This window comes from Pseudorca crassidens, chromosome 6 (genome assembly GCF_039906515.1).
Source record: "Pseudorca crassidens isolate mPseCra1 chromosome 6, mPseCra1.hap1, whole genome shotgun sequence".
NCBI classification, from domain to species: Eukaryota; Metazoa; Chordata; class Mammalia; order Artiodactyla; family Delphinidae; genus Pseudorca; species Pseudorca crassidens.
The window spans coordinates 71,252,510-71,274,271 of record NC_090301.1 but is presented as its reverse complement, the minus strand read 5'-3'; the positions used below and the strand labels follow the sequence as shown (position 1 = coordinate 71,274,271).

The window sequence follows — 21,762 nt, the reverse complement described above, 5'->3', positions numbered from 1 at the left end:
AAAAACAAATATTTCTTACCCTGCATTTTTTCACAAACAAACCCATAGCCTTCTTCTCTACAGTCTTCAAAATACCATTTTCCAGTGAAGTGAAAATTAGGGTTATTTGACAGCAAGGCACAGAGAGGAATGCGTTTTTGAACTTCGGTGGTGTTATGACTTGGAATCTTCAAAAGAATACATGTTTTTTTAAAAATGGTAACATATAACGTTATTATAACATTGATATTTTTATTAAGGACATAATTTTAAAAATTCAAACACTATTATTCCTTTATTTGCATTTAATAAACCTGTACACAAATCAGTTCATAACCCACAAAATAAATAATTATTGTGATGAGTAAAGAAATTATATTCATGTAACACATGACAATTATATGAATTACATTACTAAAAATTAATATATTAACAACCAACTAATAAAAATTTATGCCTACAAAATATAGGAAGTAAAAAAAGAAAAATTTCAGTAAACAAGTCTCAAATAGGATCTGTTGCTAAAATGATTTCTAAAAAATAAATCTTAAAACTTACATTTACTATATCAAATGGGGACCAATTAGAATATGACACAGGCCTTCCATTTAGCCATTTTTCATAATCATCATTTTGTAACCCTATCCACACATTAGTGGTATGACCAAAAAGATTCATAGTAATGAAAGCTGAAAAATAAGAATACATTATCAAATTTAATACCATATAAACCATTTGGGTAATCATCAAATTCTGTTTATAGCTATGATTTTATTTAAATGATAGCAAAACTTAATTACGAATCAACTGTAGGAATTTGTTACTTTGTCCTTATTAAGATGATGCCGTTTCTGTCACTTTTGTTCAGTTTAAATTGACAGCAATTAGCTGGCTAAGCCTGGGATTTCATCATATCATTAGTAAAACAATTTCCAGTGTTCATTCAATGCCTTTCTAAACAAAAGAGGGTTTATCCATTATACTTAACTAAAGTGTACGATTATTGCCTAAATAGCAAATGAAAGTGTGTAGGTAACTCTAAAGGGATCTAAAAAATTATACCATGCAATTATAATCGACTATACCTCAGATTATTTTAGCCATTTTGAAATGCCGATCATAAATATATCCTTATTCTTTCCACTACGCCTGGTGAGACAAAAGGCTCCCAAAAATCAGCAGTTTGTAAACAATGGAGTGTACTAACTTTCACAGATGTCATGATATAAACCTTATAGGTCAGACTGAAAACTTACGTGTCACCAGCAATATAACACTTAAAATGTTGATTTGGAAATGTTAGTATTTTGGAGGACTATTTTAACAGACGCTTGAATAAAAATGGTGATTTTTGCCTGATTGAACACTGAGTACTCTACCTTGTTCCACCTCATTTTCAATGGCGACAAGTGTCCCCCCTTCTTCAACACAAAAATCTTGAGCAGATGTCCAGTTCTTCCAATCGCTTGGGTCCTTGGGGATTTTCATCAAAAGGCACTATAAAAATGTCCAAAAAAGCATTCATTTCCATATTTTCCTAAATGAATTAAAAGTTTCCTAAAGATACTGAGGACCAGCTTTGAAAATTTTTTATAATTTTCTTGCACAGAAATGACTGTTTCCCCCCCCCCCCCCAGCTGCTCCAGAGATGTGAAAGAAAAACAAAGAGGACCAGCTTTCAGGGTGAGTCAGTGCCTTTTGTACATTTGCATCGGGCGGGAACAGAGGATGCAGGATGTCAGAACGATGTCTTCAGCTCGAGGAAAAATAGCATTCCTTCTAAAAAGGAGCCAGCCTGACTGCAGAGTTTACAGTGGAGGATTTAATCTTGAAAATATTTCTTTTGGTGGTAGTTAATAGATTTGTTCCATTTTATTTACAAATACGCTTCCTCACTTTAAGTGAGAGAGGAATATTGAGGAATCAAACCATATCAGGTATTTAAATTCACTAAATACTTGGAGTCAGCCGTGTGGTCCACAAGTCAATGAGGAAGAGGCCGAAAAGAAAAAAATGAGCCCAGTGGGAAGAAAAGCAAGGGAGGACCAAGGAAACCTAGGAAGGAGAAACAAAGGGGAGGGATGCCAACAAGGTCAAAAGGAACTCAGAAAGAAGGCTGTGGGGTTGGCAGTGAGAGTTGATTTTCACTCGAGAGAGAATCATATCTATGGCGTGGCAGGGGTTACTTATTATGGGATGAGAAATATGGAATGGTAACTGCTAGGCAGATCAGGCAAGTTGAAGAAAATCACCCCCTCACCAAGCTCAGTGAAATTTAATCATGTTAGTTGGGCTATATGGAGTCAGGGGAGAGGGAAAGATAGAAGAGAAAGGCTGCAACAGATCAGGCAAAGTTCCAGAGAAGTCAGGAGAGACTTTATGCCAAAAATATTCCATGTGGATTATTCTCTCATTAATGAACATAGCCAACCCTGGTCATTGATAGGTCTGATCTTGAGATCTGCCACTGAGAAAATCCCAGCTACAAGATTATTCTAGGCTAATGTGGCAACCTCCATGCCACGTGAGAGCACATCCTTCTGCATCCTTCTTTAATTTCTAAGTTTATCAGTCCCCCATCCCTTCCCTACCGTCATAGACTCCTTACAAAGCAGAGGGACTAAGTGTTGCTCCTCTTTGAACAGCAAAACAAACAAGGTCCTCAGTAAATATTTATGCAACAAAGTAAAAGCCAATAGACCCTGAAATGATTGTCAAATGACATTCTCAGGATTCTAGATTTAGTCCAGTGGTTCTCAGACAAGGCCATTTTGCTCCTCAGGTGATATCTTCATAATGTCTAGAGACATTTTGGTTGTCACAGTCCAAGGGGGGAGGGGGTGGTGACTGCTATTGGCAGCTAGCGAGTTGAGACCAGAGATGCTGCTGAACATTCTATAATGCACCGGTCAGTCCCTCACAACAAGGAATTATCCAGCCCCTGATGTCAGTACTGCTCAGGTAATTCTTTTCAGAAACCAATTCCGAACATGTCACCCTTCAGGGATTTTCCACTGTTCTTAGGATAAAAACCAGAAACTCTGATCTAGCCTGAATTTGAGTTGCCAACTAAGAGAGGAAGTACATTTTCTCTTCTTCTGATCCCCTTTACCTTATTTGCTTCACAAAGAAATGGAATTGGCTTTAAAGGGTTTTAATTTTATAACAACTACCCTTTTATCAATTTCCTTTCATTCTGCCTCTTTCCTCTAATTACAAATTCCAAAGAGTGGCGCATACTAATTATTAGGAAGTCTTATCATTTAATGCGAATTCACCTTGTGTTCAGATAGTTGCACTAATGAACCATTCATAAATACCAATGAACCTCACTGTTTCATTTAGCTCAATAAATCTCTCCAGAAAACACACACACATACCCCCGCTTCCCACCCAGCCCCCACCCCCCACCCTGTTTGCCTCAGCCAGGATTTACCAGCTTGAGTATGGGAGTGTAGACCCCCATTGCCACAACTTCATTGTTTCTAAAAATATAACATGTTTACTAACACACTTTGAAATTGTGTCAATAATTAAAGCAAAGTAGCAAGATGGAGTACAACACCCTCAATTTTAAATTTTTATTTACTTACTGATTTGCAAAATGTGATCAAGTTTAATGCATCTCTGATATTACTGTGAATTAAGGATACCTTACTGTATTCCAAACGAGTTTTGAATATAAAACTCTTTTGTCTCAAAGTCATTTCCAGTTCAATAATTGAAAATGGAATTCATGATCTTCCTCCCAAATTTGGTCCTTTTTCAGTGTTCTTACTGACATTGAATGGCATAGTCAGTCATGCATTTACCTAAATCTGAAACCTGAGCATCTTCTCACCCTTCAGTCACCTTCATCACCCCTTCGGTCCTACCATTTGGACATCTCATTTCTGAGACCTTCACCACTCTCCCTATTCCCACCACCCCACCGTCTCTGCCACCATCATCTAAGCCCAAAGGACTTATCTCTTGCTTGGGCTATTGCAATATCTTTCTAACTGCTCTTACTTTCCTCAACCTCGCCTTCCTCCAGTCTATCTTTGGTACTGCAGCCTGAATGATTCTTTTCAAAACTCAACCCTGATGATCATATCCCTCTTTAGTTAAAACCCTTCAGGGTTTCCTATTGCTCTTAGGATAAAAACCAGAAACTCTTAACACAATAATCGCCCTTGCCTACTTCTTTTGTCTCACTTTCTACATTCTAGTTCTCAATGCTTCTTTTACTTTCTTCAATATGTCACATTCCTTCTCACCACAGGTCCTTAGTACATGTAGTTTCCCCTACTTTTAATATTTCCTGTCCTTCTGACCACCTCAGTCAGGTCCTCCTGTTATATACTTTTATGGAACTGTGTAACTCTCCATCGCTTGTGTCACAGTTGTAAATTAGAGTTATTTTCCTGATTGATTTGCTAATGTTTTCTCCCCCTCTAGTCTGTAAGCTCCCAAAGAGAAGGGATTATATTTGTTTTCCTCACCATTGAGTTGCCAATATCCAGCATAGTTAAATGCAATGAATGAATAAAGTGCTAAGAATTTCAATAATTTAAAAGAGGAGAGAGTGTTGTTTTTTTTTTAAGGAAAAACTATGTCGTGCATGAAACCAAATATTGGCTAATCCAAAATTAGATGGTGCAAAGCAGCCATCAGCACTAAATCCAGGTCCCTGAATAAAAATGTATAAGTAGAAGCACAAGAGTTAATCTAATATACACAGAGAATTTCTTCCTCTTACATACAACTCTGCTGTGACAAGTATCTTAGATGACTCACTCTTCCTGGGGCAATCCCTGGTCAAACCTCTTTTACATCATCAAACATGGGGAAAATAATTTATGAGAAATGAGAAAAGACACTTAACTTCTGGTATCTCATTTTTGAAACTCTTAAAGGTGAAGAGTCAACCAAGTGGGATTTTTTTCTTAGAAATAACCAATGAAAATTTGTCCTAGGAAGTTGACAAATGAGAAGCAAAGTTTAGTGGAACATAATACAGTGACGCTTATTCATAATTCTGAAGTGAGTAATGTCTGTCGTTGCTATCTCCCAGTTCTCCTTCTGTAGCTTTTTTTTGTTAGTCAGAACTATGCCCACTGGGCTTTCCACTCCTCTCAACTATTAACCCTCCTATTCCCACCTTTTCTAATGATCTGATAAACCCACTTATCCCAAAGTGTAGGTGACAGATGAGGCCATCTCAGAAATATTTCCCTTAAAAAACGTAATGGAAAGTGTTAAGGCAAAGGAATGAGACTCCAGTGGTGGGATTTTAGCCATTAATATGCAGGGGAGAGCACTGTGGGTGGGGAGACACACTTGGGGACCCTGAAATCTCACTCTGTAAAAGGTCACCCTCTCATGAAGCCTGCTGTGACCCTATCCTTAGCAATCAAATCCTCTGAATGATTAGAAGACTAAGTTGTGTAACTGTTGCATTGCTGGGCAATTATTGGCTGCACATTAGAATAACCAAGGGAGCTCTTAAAAAATACTGATGCCTGGATCCCATGCAGATCAATTAAATCAGAATCTTTAGGATGTCACTTGCACCTTGAAATTTTTAGAAAGCCCACCTGGTGATTCTAAATATTTGATCAGGGCTGTGAACCATTAATCTAGCTACTAGTTATCAATGAAAATTAAAAATACCCTCTGAGCTACATGAGGGTGTTTTAATCCTGCTCCATAGTTAGCCTCAGAAAGCCCTTCTCCTCTCATGTGTGTGTCTATGCTTTACTCATGCCCCTTCTTATTCTTTCAAAGGAAGCATTCACTTGCTCTTTTGCCCTGGGTCTGCTGCACCATCACTATTACCATGCCCATATGTGTACATACTCCCCATGTTTACACAGGAGGAAACATGGAATATAGCTAAGCTGTGTAGATAAGAAAGTTTAAGGAAAGGACAATGGCCAAGGGTAAACCAAAAACACCCATTGTAAGTTTCTAAGAATTATTTCTCTAATGCCAAGGGTATGACTTGTCATGAATTTCCTTAAAATATTCTTTTTTATACATGGGATGCACTTGTTTTAATAGTTGTGAAAAACTATCAGGTATAAGAATTAACTAAAAATGGACCAAAACCTAAATATAAGAGCTAAAACCATAAAGCTCTTAGAAGAAAACACGAGGTAAATATTTGTGAACTTGGATTTAGCAACATATTCTTAGATATGACACCAAAAGCATGAGCAACAGAAGAAAAATTAGAGAAATTGAACTTCATTAAAATTAAAAACTTTTGTGCATCAAAGGACATTATCAATAAAGTAAAAAGACAACCTAAAGAATGAGAGAAGATACCTACAAAACATATATCTGATAAGGGTTTTACATAAAGAACTCCTACAACTCAATAGCAAAAAGACAAATAACCCAAATAAAAAAGTGGGCAAAGGAGTCGAATAGACATTTTTCCAAAGACAATATACAAATGGTCAATAAGCACATGAGAAGATGCTCAACATCATTAGTCATTAGGGAAATGCAAATCAAAACCAAATCTAGTGAGATAACACTAGTCTCTAGTGTTGGCAGTAATCAAAAAGACAGGTAGTAACAAGTGTTGCCAAAAACAAAAACAACAAGTGTTGTCAAGGATGAGGAAAAATTGCTAGCATACACTGTTGGCAGGACTGTAAAACGGTTCAGCCACTGTGGAAAACAGTTTGCTCGTTCTTCAAAAAGTTAAACATAGAATTAGCATATGATATAGCAATTCCACTCCTAGGTATATACCCCAAAGAAGTGAAAGCAGGGACTCCAACAGATACTTGTGTGCCAATGTTCATAGCCGATTTATTCACAATAGCTAAAAAGTGGAAATAACCAAAGTCCATCAACAGATGAATGGATAAACAAAATGTGGCATGGAATATTATTCAGTCATAAAAAGGAATGAAGTTCTGATACATGCTATAACATGGGTAAACCTTGAAAACATTATGCTAAGTGAAATAAGCCAGCCACAAAAGGAAAATATTGTATGAGTTCATTTATATGAATTATCTAGAATAGGCAAATTCATAGACATGGAAAATAGATTAGAGCTTACTGTGGGCTAGAGGGGATGGGGAATAGAGAGCTATTGCTTAACCAATTACAGAGTTTCTGTCTGGGATGACGATAAGTTTTGGAAATAGAAGTGATGGTTGGATAACATTGTGAATGTAATTAATGCCACTGAATTGTACACTTGTAAATGGTTTAAATGGCATATTTTATGTTATGCATATTTTACCACAATAAAAAGCTAATTGTCAAAGGTTTTAATAAAAACCTTAGTTATACTCAAGTTCTATTGACTATTTGCTATGTTTGTCATATTGAAATGTATAAATAATTTACAACTGGTAGAAAGAGTTTATGGTTTGAGAAAATAAGAAGCAGACTGAAGGTATCAACTATTAAAAATAGTGTCTCAATACTATATAACATTTTAGAGAATGACTATATTATTTTAGAAAATATTTCACAGTGCCTCCGGACTGATTGTGTCATAGAGCTAAGGTGATTGGTAATTCTTAAGTTCTTATATGAAGTGGCAGCTGTAGGAAAGGGACAAGACTCAGGGTCAAAAAACTTAAGGTTGATTCTCAGCCTGACACTTATTCGCTGTAAGTTTCAGAAAAACCACACAATTTTATTAGACTCAGTCTTCTCATAGGTAAGATGGGATAACAATTCTGTGTATTTTAAAAATTCAATAAAACAAGAAATATATATATTCATTATATATATTCATTATATATATATATTCATTATATATATTCATTATATATATATATATATTCATTATATATATATGAAATTGCCAGCAGAAACAGTTAGCTACATGGTAGAAGAAACCCAAATGTCCATCAATGGATAAATGGAAAAATAAAATGTGTTATGTACATATAATGGAATATTATTCAGTCTTAAAAAGGAAGAAAATTCTGACACATGCTACAACATGGGTGAGCCTGGAGGACACTGTGCTAAGTGAAATAAGCCAGTTACAAAAGGACAAGTACTGTATGATTCCACTTACATGCAGTGTCCGAAATAGTCAAATTAATAGAGACAAAGTAGAATAGTGGTTGCCAGGGGCTGTGGGGAGGGAGAATGAGGGGTTGTTGTTTAATGGGTTTAGAGTTTCAGTTTTACAAGATGAAAAACGTTTGCAGAGTCATTGCACAGCAGTGTGATTATACTTAATACTACTGCACTATACATTTAAAAACGGTCAAGATGGTAAATTCTATATTATGTGAATATTAACACAGTTAAAAATATCAGTGCCAGATATGTAGTGGGTGCTCAATAAATGTGTATTAAGTCCAAATGGCCCCATTTCACAAATTAACAATGAGAGGAAGATCACAAGGGAGGCAATGCCCTACCCATGTAACTAAACACATAGACTGAAAATTGTCCATGATGGAGGAGCAATTTCATACTAGCATATGAAATTATGACACAGTTTGAGTTTTTAATTATCAAAGAGTTAAACATTTATAATTTGAGATACATTTTAATTACTTCCACCTAAGGCTTATAAAGTTATTTTATTTTAAAACATAAGGAGTAGAGGGGAAGTCTCAGCCTTAATTGGAGACAGTATCAGAAACAATAAATCTAGTTTACAGTATCCCCACTGGCCATTTAGAAAAAAAATCCAATTCTGCGTGGAAGTGCCAGCTATATGAGGTTCAAGACACAGCTGACGGAGCTACGTTATTAGTCAGGCAGGTGACAAGGCGGATAGAGCTCTATGAGGGCTCCAGGCAGGGAAGACACAAAAGAAGAAGACAGTCTGGGCCCTCTGGAGCTGACAGCTCATTTGGGAACAGGGCCTAGATACACATGCCCCCCCCCCCACATGCCCACACGCACACACACGCCCACACACATGTGCACGCATCCACATCCCACCTAATGAAACAGTCATACAGCGCAATGAATGACAATGTCAGTAGCAAAAACTGAGTATACGTATGAAGGGTGGTGTCAAGGCTGTTTTTGACAAAACCTTTTAATTTCAAGAGATCTGTCCCTAAATAGAAAACTTCTCAAATCTCTTGAAAATTGTGACAAAAAAATTCCAGGTCCGATGGACAACTCATAGTTTTTCAAAGCCACACCTGCTTTTTGATTACTTTCTAAAATTAAAACCTACAAAAGAGAAACAAAAGCAACTTTTTGAAAACAAGTTTACCTTATAGTCAAAATATAACCATCCTTTGGGACATGTTCCATGTTTTTTTGGTGTATCTTTCTCTTTCTCTATGATCCAAAACTTTTTTCGCTTACAGATGCTAGGCATAGAAACTGAACACTCTTCACTAGCCCAGAGTCCTGGAAGAGAAAATGGTTAGAAATGACCAGAAACAATGGTGACTCTTTGTAGGCATTCTCTGTTGGTCACTGTTTTTTTTATGACTGCTGTGGTTTACCAGACTTTGTTAAATCTAGAAATTGAACTAAATTTAACTACTAGTCATAGAATTCTCTAGTGACAAGAGCCAACTGGGCAAGGTGCCAAATCAGTAATTCTAATTTAAGAACGTAGAAAGTTTGCAAATGCAAAAGAAAAAAAAAATCTAAACAAATACTGCGATTGCAATCACAAAACTGATGAAAGTTTTAAGAATATTTGACTTGGTTAGCCAAAGAATACTTTGTAGAGTAATATTTTTGACTTAAAGTATTCAACCTCAAGATAAAAAAATTCTAAAACAATAGATGATCATTTCTACTTTATAATTATTAAAAATATAATAATTTAGAAAAAATAACTCAGGAACTTCTAAGGAAGAAGCACTTCTGAACCCTGACCCTTAAACAAAACACACACATTTAGAGACATGCCCTCGGGAATATAGCCCGAAGTCCTCAGTCTCTTGGAAAATGTTCTTTTAATTAGAAGAGCTATATTTTCAGAGTAAAGGTTTATAGAATGCATTTCATTAGCATTCAAGTTACAAATTCCAGAATAGGGCAAGGATGCATGTAAATTGCAAGGGCAGATTCAGTTTTCTAGTGTGAGGGGTATAAGCCAAAAAGATATTGGCATTCTGAAGGAGGGGCCGGAATGCTATTTTCAATGCCGATTAGCTGCCATTCTTCCAGAACCACAAATAGCCTTTCTGTAGGCTGTTGTGACACCTGCTGGCAAAAGCGAGCTGATTAACAACATGGTTTTTCCTCTCTTAACTTTCTCTGCAGCTGCCCTTACATCAGAGATTGCTTTCCATGTTTATCCCTCTCCTGACTTGGGAGAATCTGTTAGAGTCAGGGACATCATTACCTTTTATTGGATAGAAACAGCGAGATGGATATGAGTGGACAATCAACCCCAATAACACTGTATTGATGAATAGAATTTAAAAACCCATCTTAAATGTGCATGTACTTCTAAATCCAACTGGCAAAGAGTTGGTGTTCTAAGGCAGGCAGCAATTAATGCCTGGTGTTAAAAAAAGAACACTGAATTCAATGAAAATTTTTCTTAAATGGGAAAATGAAAGTAAATTTCAGAGGTTAAAGTTCTGACCAATTATAAACTGGATCCTACAAAGAGATTTTAAAAAATGGGCCCATGTTGAAATTTCACAGAGAATGGTATTTGTCAGGCAATTTTTAACCCATTTCAGTGGGCCCATTTTTGGTAGTTTTGGTTCAAGAGGAAGGACTTATCTGGATGTAAATTATTTTCAAGAACATGAATGCATGGAATAAACTGTAGGAATGGTCATCCTTAAGACTTAAGACTGATAAAATTAAACACACTCAGTTGAAAAGCAAAATAACCAAACAAAACCTTCTCACTGAACTAATGCAATGACAAGGAGACTTCAAGTCTTCTGAAAATTATGTTTGTATTATAAACCCAAAAGTGGATGAACAAAATAACCTGTTATGGATGAAATGAAGCCACATCTCTGGCTCTGATTAATCATGGATTCTTCTTTTCCTTTGTCCCAGTTCTGGTATATTACTGGTGATCCATCTCTCCAGCTGCAGGAAAATCAAAAAATTAAAGGTCTTCTCTCATTCTGCACGTTCAATCTCCAACACCATTTTTGGAGTTCTGGGATATGGACTGAAGGCATAATATTTTATTAAATTAAAAATAAATTCATGTCTGTTGTTAGGGAAATGAAAATTTGTAAGTTAAAGATAATGTTTGAAGGCTATTCAACAAATTTTTTAAAATTTAATTTAATTTTATTTTTATACAGCAGGTTCTTATTAGTCATCCATTTTATACACATCAGTGTAAACATGTCAATCCCAATCTCCCAATTCATCACACCACCACCACCACCACCCCTGCCATTTCCCCGCCTTGGTGTCCATACGTTTGTTCTCTACATCTGTGCCTATTTCTGCCCTGGAAACTGGTTCACCTGTACCATTTTCTAGGTTCCACATGAATGCATTAATATACGATATTTGTTTTTCTCTTTCTGACTTACTTCACTCTGTATGACAGTTTCTAGGTCCATGCACGTCTCTACAAATGACCCAATTTCATTCCTTTCTATGGCTGAGTAATATTCCATTCTATATATGTACCACATTTCCTTTATCCATTCGTCTGTTGATGGGCATTTAGGTTGCTTCCATGACCTGGCTATTGTCAATGGTGCTGCAATGAACATTGGGGTGAATGTGTCTTTTTGAATTATGGTTTTCTCAGGGTATATGCCCAATAGTGGGATTGCTGGGTCATATGGTAATTCTATTTTTAGTTTTTTAAGGAACCTCCAGCTGTTCTGCATAATGGCTGTATCAATTTACATTCCCACCGACAGTGCAAGAGGTTTCTCTTTCTCCACACCCTCTCCAGAACTTGTTGTTTGTAGATTTTCTGATGATGCCCATTCTAATTGGTGTGAGGTGATACCTCACTGTAGTTTTGATTTGCATTTCTCTAATAATTAGTGATGTTGAGCAGCTTTTCATGTGCTTCTTGGCCACCTGTATGTCTTCTTTGGAGAAATGTCTATTTAGGTCTTCTGCCCATTTTTGGATTGGGTTGTTTGTTTTTTTAATATTGAGCTGCATGAGCTGTTTATATATTTTGGAGATTAATCCTTTTTCCATTGACTTGTTAGCAAATATTTTCTCCCATTCTGAGGGTTGTCTTTTCGTCTTGTTTATGGTTTCCTTTGCTGTTCAAAAGCTTTGAAGTTTCATTAGGTCCCAATTGTTTATTTTTGTTTTTATTTCCATTACTCTAGGAGGTGGATCAAAAAAGATCTTGCTGTGATTTATGTCAAAGAGTGTTCTTCCTATGTTTTCCTCTAAGAGTTTTATAATGTCCGGTCTTACATTTAGGTCTCGAATCCACTTTGAGTTTATTTTTGTGTATGGTATTAGGGAGTGTTCTAATTTCATTCTTTTACAAGTAGCTGTCCAGTTTTCCCAGCTCCACTTATTGAAGAGACTGCCTTTTCTCCATTGTATATCCTTGCCTCCTTTGTCATAGATTAGTTGACCGTAGGTGCGTGGGTTTATCTCTGGGCTTTCTATCCTGTTCCATTGATCTATATTTCTGTTTTTGTGCCAGCACCATATTGTCTTGATTACTGTAGCTTTGTAGTATAGTCTGAAGTCAGGGAGTCTGATTCCTCCAGGTCCGTTTTTTTCCCTCAAGACTGCTTTTGCTATTCGGGGTCCTTTGTGTCTCCATACAAATTTTAAGATTTTTTTGTTCTAGTTCTGTAAAAAATGCCATTGGTAATTTGATAGGGATTGCATTGAATCTGTAGATTGCTTTGGGTAGTATAGTCATTTTCACAATGTTGGTTCTTCCAATCCAAAACATGGTATATCTCTCCATCTGTTGGTATCATTTTTAATTTCTTTCATCGGTGTCTTACAGTTTTCTGCATACAGGTCTTTTGTCTCCTTATGTAGGTTTATTCCTAGGTATTTCATTCTTTTTATTGCAATAGTAAATGGGAGTGTTTCCTTAATTTCTCTTACAGATTTTTCATCATTAGTGTATAGGAATGCAAGAGATTTCTGTGCATTAATTTTGTATCCTGCTACTTTACCAAATTCATTGATTAGCTCTAGTAGTTTTCTGGTGGCATCTTTAGGATTCTCTATGTATAGTATCTTATTATCTGCAAACAGTAACAGTTTTACCTCTTCTTTTCCCGTTTGTATTCCTTTCATTTCTTTTTCTTCTCTGATGGCTGGGGCTAGGACTTCCAAAACCGTGTTGAATAATAGTGGTGAGAGTGGACATCCTTGTCTTGTTCCTGATCTTAGAGGAAATGCTTTCAGTTTTTCACCATTGATAATGATGTTTGCTGTGGGTTTGTCATTTATGGCCTTTATTATGCTGAAGTAGGTTCCCTCTATGCCCACTTCCTGGAGAGTTTTTATCATAAATCGGTGTTGAATTTTGTCAAAAGCTTTTTCTGCATCTATTGAGATGATCATATGGTTTTTCTTCTTCAGTTTGTTAATATGGTGTATCACATTGATTGATTTGCATGTATTGAGGAACCCTTGCATCTCTGGGATAAATCCCACTTGATCATGGTGTATGATCCTCTTCATGTTTTGTTGGATTATGTTTGCTAGTATTTTGTTGAGGATTTTTGCATCTATATTCATTAATGATGTTGGTCTGTAATTTTCTTTTTTTTGTAGTATCTTTGTCTGGTTTTGGTAGCAGGGTGATGGTGGCCTCGTAGAATGAGTTTGGGAGTGTTCCTTCCTATGCAATTTTTTGGAAGAGTTTGAGAAGGATGGGTGTTAGCTCTTCTCTAAATGTTTGATAGAACTCACCTGTGAAGCCATCTGGTGCTGGACTTTTGTCCAGCAAATAAAAACCTGTTAAACAAAGTTAAATGCAAATGAATCAATGTCCATACCGAAATTCATCATTGACTCTTTCTTCCCGAAGTCCAATCCACCAGTTTACACCATACTTTGACAGCTATTTAAAAAAGAGAGAGAGAATGTCAGCATTTATCCTACTTTTTTTCCCTTTTCACTATTAAGATTAATGGGGTCACTGTTAATAGCTTTCTATTCTTCAGTATTTTACCCAGTTATCTAAAGAAGAGTACACTGAGGCCTAGCATCTTTAGAAGACCTGAAACTTCATTATTCTAAACTACTCCCTCCTCATTATGTAAGAAAATTGGAATCAAATATTAAAAGCTATTTTGGTTTCATACAACATGCCATAACTTTGTTACAATGTTTCCTATATATATTTAAAAGTAAATTCTCTTAACTCTCATAATAGGAATTTAAAAAGTAATATTGTAAAGTAAAATAGAATGTGGATTCCTTTTTTGACTAAAAATTTAGTGGTTTATGCGCTCAGTGATTTATAGAAGTTTACTATACATGCCACCTACTTGAAAAACAATTCAAGGCACAAAGACCTCAATAGTAAAAATAATTTGTATTTTAGGCACTAGTCTGATTGGTAAGTTTTTAAACTAAGTATTAGCACCCTCCCCATTCAAATGGAAACTGCATTATAGGACAGAATAATACTACAGTATTTCCAGTGTTTGACAACTAGAAAATTATCCTTTATATATTTTATGAATTTACACCATTATTTATTACATAGATCCCAGTACAATAAAGAATAAACTTGAAACACCATAGGCATGCACATGCATATGCACATTAGAGCAGATGTAATACTGGACTTATGACCCAGGAAATTGAAATTCCCTCTTTAACTATAAAAGAAGAACAGGCATTAGGGATTTCTCTAAGGTCTTTAAATCAATATTCTTTATTGTGTGTGTGCTGTGTGTGAAATGTAACTTAATTTTTTATGCTAAAATCCTGTTAATTTGAAGGCATTGTACATTTAAATTTACACTTTCATTTCTTCTGTAAAGACTTGGGAATGCATTTTAAGATATATAAATATTTTTCCATGTGAATTTCAGGTCATCATACAACAGAACCTAAAAGCTCTCTAACATTCTAATTTATACACAGGTATTTTTACTCCTTAATCAGTGTGGCTGTCTGCCATATCAGCAATTTGAAAATAATGCAAGATGGAGCAACTATAATTTTGGATCCCTGAGTTGTTGTTTCATGAACGTGTTCTTACATGCTGAATTTAGACTCCTATTGTCAGATTTTGGAATGGGTCCATGGAGACTGGCTTTGAAATCAGTGGAAGAACCACAACAATTTCATTCAATCTAAAGAGGTCTTATGTGCAACAAGAGTGGAAATCATGGCCCGATTGTTCACTGCCCCAATTAAGGACCTCTAAAGAGGAAGTATAACTACCGCATCTTAAGTGGCATATTTATTACTACCTCGATTATAGCACGGTAATCCTCCACAGGGCACATCACAACCTGTTGTGATATGGAACAGAAATTCATAGGACAAGATAGAGACACCCAAAGTGAAAAATCCAATGTGAAAAATAGATGTTGTGAATTTCAGTTTAGGTATGAAACCGCAACAATAGAAGACATTAGTATTCTTTTGTATAAAAAATGTGATACAACCATGTACCTCATAGTATCAATTATGTTTTGTTACAGAAAAGCAGTCATTATAGATAGCATCATATGGAAGAACACACCAAAAAGAAATAACCCACAGCAATAGCCAATATATTAATCTACTAAGCAGTATAAGGAAGAACAACCTGTCATCTCTTAAAATGTTTCCATAAAAGTAGCAAAACCAAGTTATTTTAAGGATTTAAAACACCAGATTTTTGAGGATGACTAATAGATTTGATATACTTTTGTTAGAAATATTTTGAAATAAAATTTTAAAAGTAAGAGTAAATTGCAATTTTGAAATGCAAATATTGTACAACACAGCATAAAAATGCTAGTTCATGTCAAACAACGCCTAAAGTGCTCATTTTTTTTACTTTTTTGGCATTAATCTGACCAACAAGATGGCTCAAAAAACTAGTACTCAAAAATTGCCTCGCATCATGCCTTGTGGTCTTCTGTTAGTCAAAGAGGAAATTCTGACTCATCACTTTTCCAAGCTGGAAATATTCTGTTAAAAAAATTCTGCTTCAGATTTAAAAAAATGCATCCAGCTTTCTTTTTCAATAATTAGTTCTTCTACTCCCCAACTGAATGTTGTCTTTGTCTTTCACATTTCTGAGTTACTACTCTTCTTAGAGGAGCTATACAATACATATGTAACTTTAAAACTATTTAATTATTTAATTCTTATTCTTCCTGTAACTATAGGATGAGCATGCCACAAGAATGAGTGGTATGACCTCTACATGTTTAGTTCCTCATCCAGAACTTCTGGACTGACTCATTCCAGCCAGATGTTCTTAGACATGGGATTTCTTAGTTAAGAAATGTAAATGGTCACCATAAATACCACCACTACCACCAACAAACATTGCCTAACTGCTATAAACTAAGCAGGAGGAAGAACTGCTTTCGAAATGTACAGCATTCTTTTTTCTAAATCGATACCCTTCCCATTTGGCTTTCTTGCTCCGTTCTTGGTCTGCACATTCCCTATGATGATTTTCTTCTGTGGCACAGTGCAGTGTTAGATCAGTCAGCCACTCACCCATAATACTGACAGGGCATTCTTTATTAATATGGTCATAGGTTTGGTAATGATGTTGCCATATAAGACACTACAAGGTTTGTCTGGTTTGAGATCACTAGATCTAGTCCTCAACTAGATCATGGCAATGGCTATGCCTTTTCAAATGTCTAAGCCTGTGGGGTTTTACTCTTCCCTTCAATGGGAGGTACTAACTCTGCCATTTCCACTGACTTCCCAACAACCAAAGACTGGGAGAGTGAATTAAGGGAAAGGTTAAGAGAGAAGACCTGCAGAGGTTCCTAAAAGAGCTAAGCTCTGCTGGAACGATCAAAGAAGCCCTTTACTGTGCATATCTGAGACATAGCTGACAGCCATCTTTTGGGGAGGGATTTTATTTTATTTTATTTATTAATTTTAAAAAGTTGAGGTATAGTTGTTTTACAATATTATATTAGTTTCAGCTATACAACATAGTGATTCAAAACTTTTATAGATTATACCCCATTTAAAGTTATTATAAAATAATGGCTATATTTGCCTATGCTGTACAGTATATCCTTGTAGCTTATTTATTTTATACATAGTAGGTTATATCTCTTAATCCTCTACCCCTATCTTGTCCTCCTTTTCTCTCCCCACTGATAACCACTAGTTTGTTTTCTGTATCAGTGAGTTTGTTTCTGTTCCGTTATATTAATCATTTGTTTTGTTTTTTAGCTTCCACGTATAAGTGATAACGCACAGTATTTATCTTTCTCTGTCTGACATTTCACGAAGCATGATACCCTCTAGGTCCATATACGTGTTGCAAATGGCAAAATTTCATTCTTTTTTATGACTAATATTCCATTGTATATATGTGCTACATCTTCTTTATCCATTCCTCTGTTGATGGGCATTTAGGTTGCTTCCATGTCCTGGCTACTGTAAATAGTGCTGCTATGAACATTGGGGTGCATGTATCTTTTCGAATTAGTGTTTTCATTTTTCTTTCAGATATATACCCAGGAGTGGAATTGCTGGATTTAGTTCTTTGAGGAACCTCCATACTATTTTCTGTAGAGGTTGCACCAACTTACATTCCCACCAACAATGAACAAGGGTTTCCTTTTTTTGGATGGATTTTAGAACTAGCATTTTAATGTAATGAATATGCTGTTCTGCTGCCTGCAGCCATTTTTTTAAATGACCTTGTGAGTCAGATGACCTGAGATCACTTCCAAATTCCACTACTTAGCTGCTGTGTAACAAAGTTCCTTCACCTCTTTGGAGTCTTAGCTTCTTCATCTGTAAATTATGCTGACGATAGAACTTCCCACAGAGAGTTCTTAGAAAGATTAAATGCCATTAAATGTTAGTACTTAGCCATGCTTGACACTGTTACAGTAAGTATTGGCCAAATATCAGCTCCTTTTGGGACGTGCACTTTGCATGTCCATGGATTCGTTTTTAGCCATTCACATGATCTCTTGTTATTGCCGCCAGGGGTGAGGAGTCTGCTGTCTAGCTAAAGAAACAAATGTATTTTCCGAGGTCATGATATGTAATTTGTTGATACTTAATATTACAGTTTTGGCTTGAGTGTTCCATTTGTAGGAGATGAAGAGAAGTAAAACAATGCGTGAACCAATAATACTGGGGAACATCCAGTTCTCATGGTTGGTCTGCCACTGAGTCTCTGTAAGGCCGTGCAGTTGTCACCTAACTCCTCTGGTTCTTGACTTTTCCATCGAAATGCAGTAGTAGTCCCAACCTGCATGCACTTCACAGGCTGTATGTGTATCAAACAGAATTATAGAAACAGGAAAGCCCAATGAGGTGTGAGGGGAGACATTTCTCTTACAAGTCAAGGATGCTTTAATCCAGAGCTTCATTTTAATAGTCAACTTACAAGCATAGGAAAAGATGATAGAGCAACCAAGGCTTCCTGCAGAGCATGAACTAATGTTAAATTATGGGAAAAGAAAAAAGGCTCTTTCTTATCTTCAACAATTTCCTAGGGAAAATTGGGAATGAGGTTTTTCCTCCCTGGTGCCCCCTTGGTAATTTGTACATACTGCTCCCTTTTCCCTTATTACATCATGTTATTTCCAGCTTTTTGAAGACACTGACTGTATTTTATTTTTGTGTCCTTGACAAATACCACAATGTCTGAGACATACCTAATGCTCAATAAATGCTTGCTGAAGAAATACACTGAAAACCAACACTATTCCTTGGCAGTCTATTCATTGTTGAATGGATTTTGCATGCTGCTTTCTAACAAGCCTAGCTTCTCAAAGGATTTCTCTATCTGAAGTTGAAATGGAGAACCACTCCTTACCATTTTCTGCATAGAGTCTAAAAAAATATTGTACTCTTTTTGAGTACAATATTTCAAATTTGTACTCAAATTTGAAACATTAAAACAGCCATGCACCTCCCAGTACTCTTTGTCGCTCATTTGTGCTTTATTTTCCTCCATGGCATTTATCCATTTATCTTTTTCTAAAATATTATGCAATTCTATTTATTTATATTGATTACAGTCTTCCTTCCCAGACTAGACTAAAAACTCCAGGTGGGCAGGAATTTTGGTCTGTTTTAATCACTGATAGAGCCTCAGCCCCTAGAAGAGTAGACTCAATAAATATGCATTGAATGATGGAATGAACCTCACAAAAGCAATAAAATGCTATTTACTCATCCTTTGTTGCTAAAAAAGCATGAGGAGAAGTGAAATGACTGACCAGCATCGTAAACCTGTGTTTCCATTATTTGCTCTAAATCTCTGTGACAGGAAGAAAAACAGTTCTTAAAAATCTAAAACTTTTAATGAAACAGATAAATGTCTGAAGTAATATAAAAACAAAATCCCTCAAGGACGGAAGAAGGAGTTAAGCTCTGAGTTTCTCATATTTAATCATATTTAAGTACCGCTCTTATTTTGCCGTGGATGAATTCTTGTTCACGTGCAGAATGAATAGTGAGAATATCACTGCGCAGCCAGCCACAGACAAACTCAAAGGAGGACCATTCCGTGGCAGAGGTATGAAAAAGGTACTCTGCATCCTGATAAAAGAGCCAGGGTGCATCTGAAAGAAAAATAAGCAACACAGGTGAGGCAACAATTATTGAGCAATGTAATACAGACTTAAACAGGGTATACTATGATTGACCCCAAATGTGTAATTTGGTCACTCAGCATTAAGAAAATGTGTGTGTATACACCCACTCCCACACATAAATAAGTATACAATTTACTTATTTTCCTTGGTGTATTTCATATAAGAAACATTCACGTATATTCAAAAGTCTGGGATAGATACATATTTTTAAATCATGTGTCATGAAAATGGAGTTAAGCTATGATATGTCTTCAGTAATATTTAGTGACATTTATTAGTTTGATTATTTATTAATGATGAATTTGTTAATTTGAAAAAATTAGTTCTCAATTGACACAAGAAAAGAGAAACTCGATTGGAGCTATGTAATAACACAGTAATGCTACAAAACAGCACAGAATTAGAAATTCAAGAACTGCCAGGATAATTCTTACCATACTGGTACCAGGGTGGAATCTTGGGTCTCACATCTGCAGAGTGAAAGCAAACCGGTTTGAGTGAACTTTACTTATAGGTGTACTATCTCTGAATTACTTCAGGTCTAAACACAATATTTTGGACTTTGCTTTTTAAAAGATCATTTAAGAACCAGGTGTTGTTTGGAAAGTGGTAAGTTCTCATACTTGAAGAGGAAGCTCAAAAGAGACCTCTGGTTAAAGAGAAAAGGATGTGAATACTTGTTGAGAGCCTACTGTGTGTCACACACTGTGCCAGGTGCTTTCACTTACTCATTTGATAAGTAATTTTGTTTGCTTGTAATGTCACAGTGACATTTCTTCCAGGTTGTACTTGCAAAATACAGTATTCCACAACATAGGCATTTATTTTCATTTCCTCCTAAGTTAGCGTACTGCACTGGTGTCACCTTTTCTCATTCCCCCATGATACATTATTTGCTAAAAGAGTACAATTTGGTTCATCATGAAGGCTGTTGGTACTGTGCTTCAGGGTGCTTAAATTTTAGACCTCTGTAACTGTTCACTTGGGAAAATGCTATAGATTATTAGAACGCAAACAAATAGTAAAGATCTTATTAATATTTTTACCTCTTGGAATTTTGCATATCCATTCACGTTTGGAACCACAGTATGAGGGTAGCAACGTTTTATTCGCCTTATAAACAGCACAGTTTCTTGCATCTTCTCCAAAATAATTATTGTCTAAAAATGAAGAGACAACCTGCAGCAGATGAAGTTCATTATTCCTTAATAACGATCTCCCGCAAAAAGTTTCAAAAGATCAAAAAGACATCCCTGTAAATAAATCACAATAGACTTCTGGAGGAAGTAGGTTATGATGCCAGTTAAAGGTGGTTCCACATTTGTGAAAAGCAAGCTAATCAAAGCTTTATCCTTTTTTTCTTGAAGATGCCTTTTTTTCTTTCTTTCTTTAAGAGGCATTCTACTCTTTTCTCCAGAAGGAACAAGTCCGATGAACTTGCACTGTTTTCTCACTGGCAAGATTAGGCTAGCCCTGGGATCCTGGGTAAACTGTTTAGAGGCTCAAGGATCTTTCAGAATCGAGTCTCACCTTTGATGTAGATTCTTTTGCATAAATACTAGGCTTTTAGTCTCTAATCACTGACTTCTAAGTCAACCCTAGCTTTAATCAGGAAACTATCCAGTGTTTTCCAGGAATGATCACGTAACGGGGTAGTGACTAGAGATTCAACCTTCTCAATGATTTGATGACTACTTGATAGAAGAGTGGATGGGCCGTGAGTAAAACTGAGGTACAAAATTTGAAAAAAAGAGAGTTTTGAAACCATTTATACTCCTCAAACATCTACACGGTCATGCAACAATTCATCTAACTTAAATATATATAAGCTCAGATTCAGAGAATGGCATGAGTTTGATATTTATTTTGTCCAGAGGGAAGTGGCAAGGGACTCAGTCCACTGCTTCATCGCTTAATCTCATTGATTCTGAACCAAATTGTCTATTCCTCTCCTATTACTGATGAGTTTTTGTTTGTTTGTTTGTTTTACTAAAACGCATTCTCAACCTCTATGTACCACATCTTATTCTCCAAGTGCCGTATTAATGTTAACCACCCAACTGTGCCATGTGGTGGCTGCCATTTATGGGGTAGGTCGACCCTGCTATGCCCCTTCCACTCTCTG

At 36.0% G+C, this 21,762-nt stretch overlaps 1 protein-coding gene and 1 long non-coding RNA gene across 2 annotated transcripts in view; both read right to left on the bottom strand.

The window, feature by feature from the left end:
• PLA2R1 (phospholipase A2 receptor 1) overlaps positions 1-21,762 on the bottom strand; it is a 111,957-nt gene that overhangs the window by 15,245 nt on the left and 74,950 nt on the right. Inside the window, 9 exon segments of the mRNA XM_067741774.1 lie at positions 20-167; positions 538-668; positions 1,359-1,476; positions 9,188-9,327; positions 10,886-10,989; positions 13,869-13,933; positions 19,447-19,604; positions 20,072-20,107; positions 20,684-20,816. Coding sequence (XP_067597875.1) covers positions 20-167; positions 538-668; positions 1,359-1,476; positions 9,188-9,327; positions 10,886-10,989; positions 13,869-13,933; positions 19,447-19,604; positions 20,072-20,107; positions 20,684-20,816 — 1,033 coding nt within the window.
• Positions 1,605-9,176, bottom strand: LOC137226612 (uncharacterized). Its single transcript, XR_010944428.1, has 2 exons — positions 8,021-9,176; positions 1,605-4,933 (listed from the first exon to the last, which is right to left on the bottom strand). It is a non-coding gene; the product is annotated as an uncharacterized lncRNA (long non-coding RNA).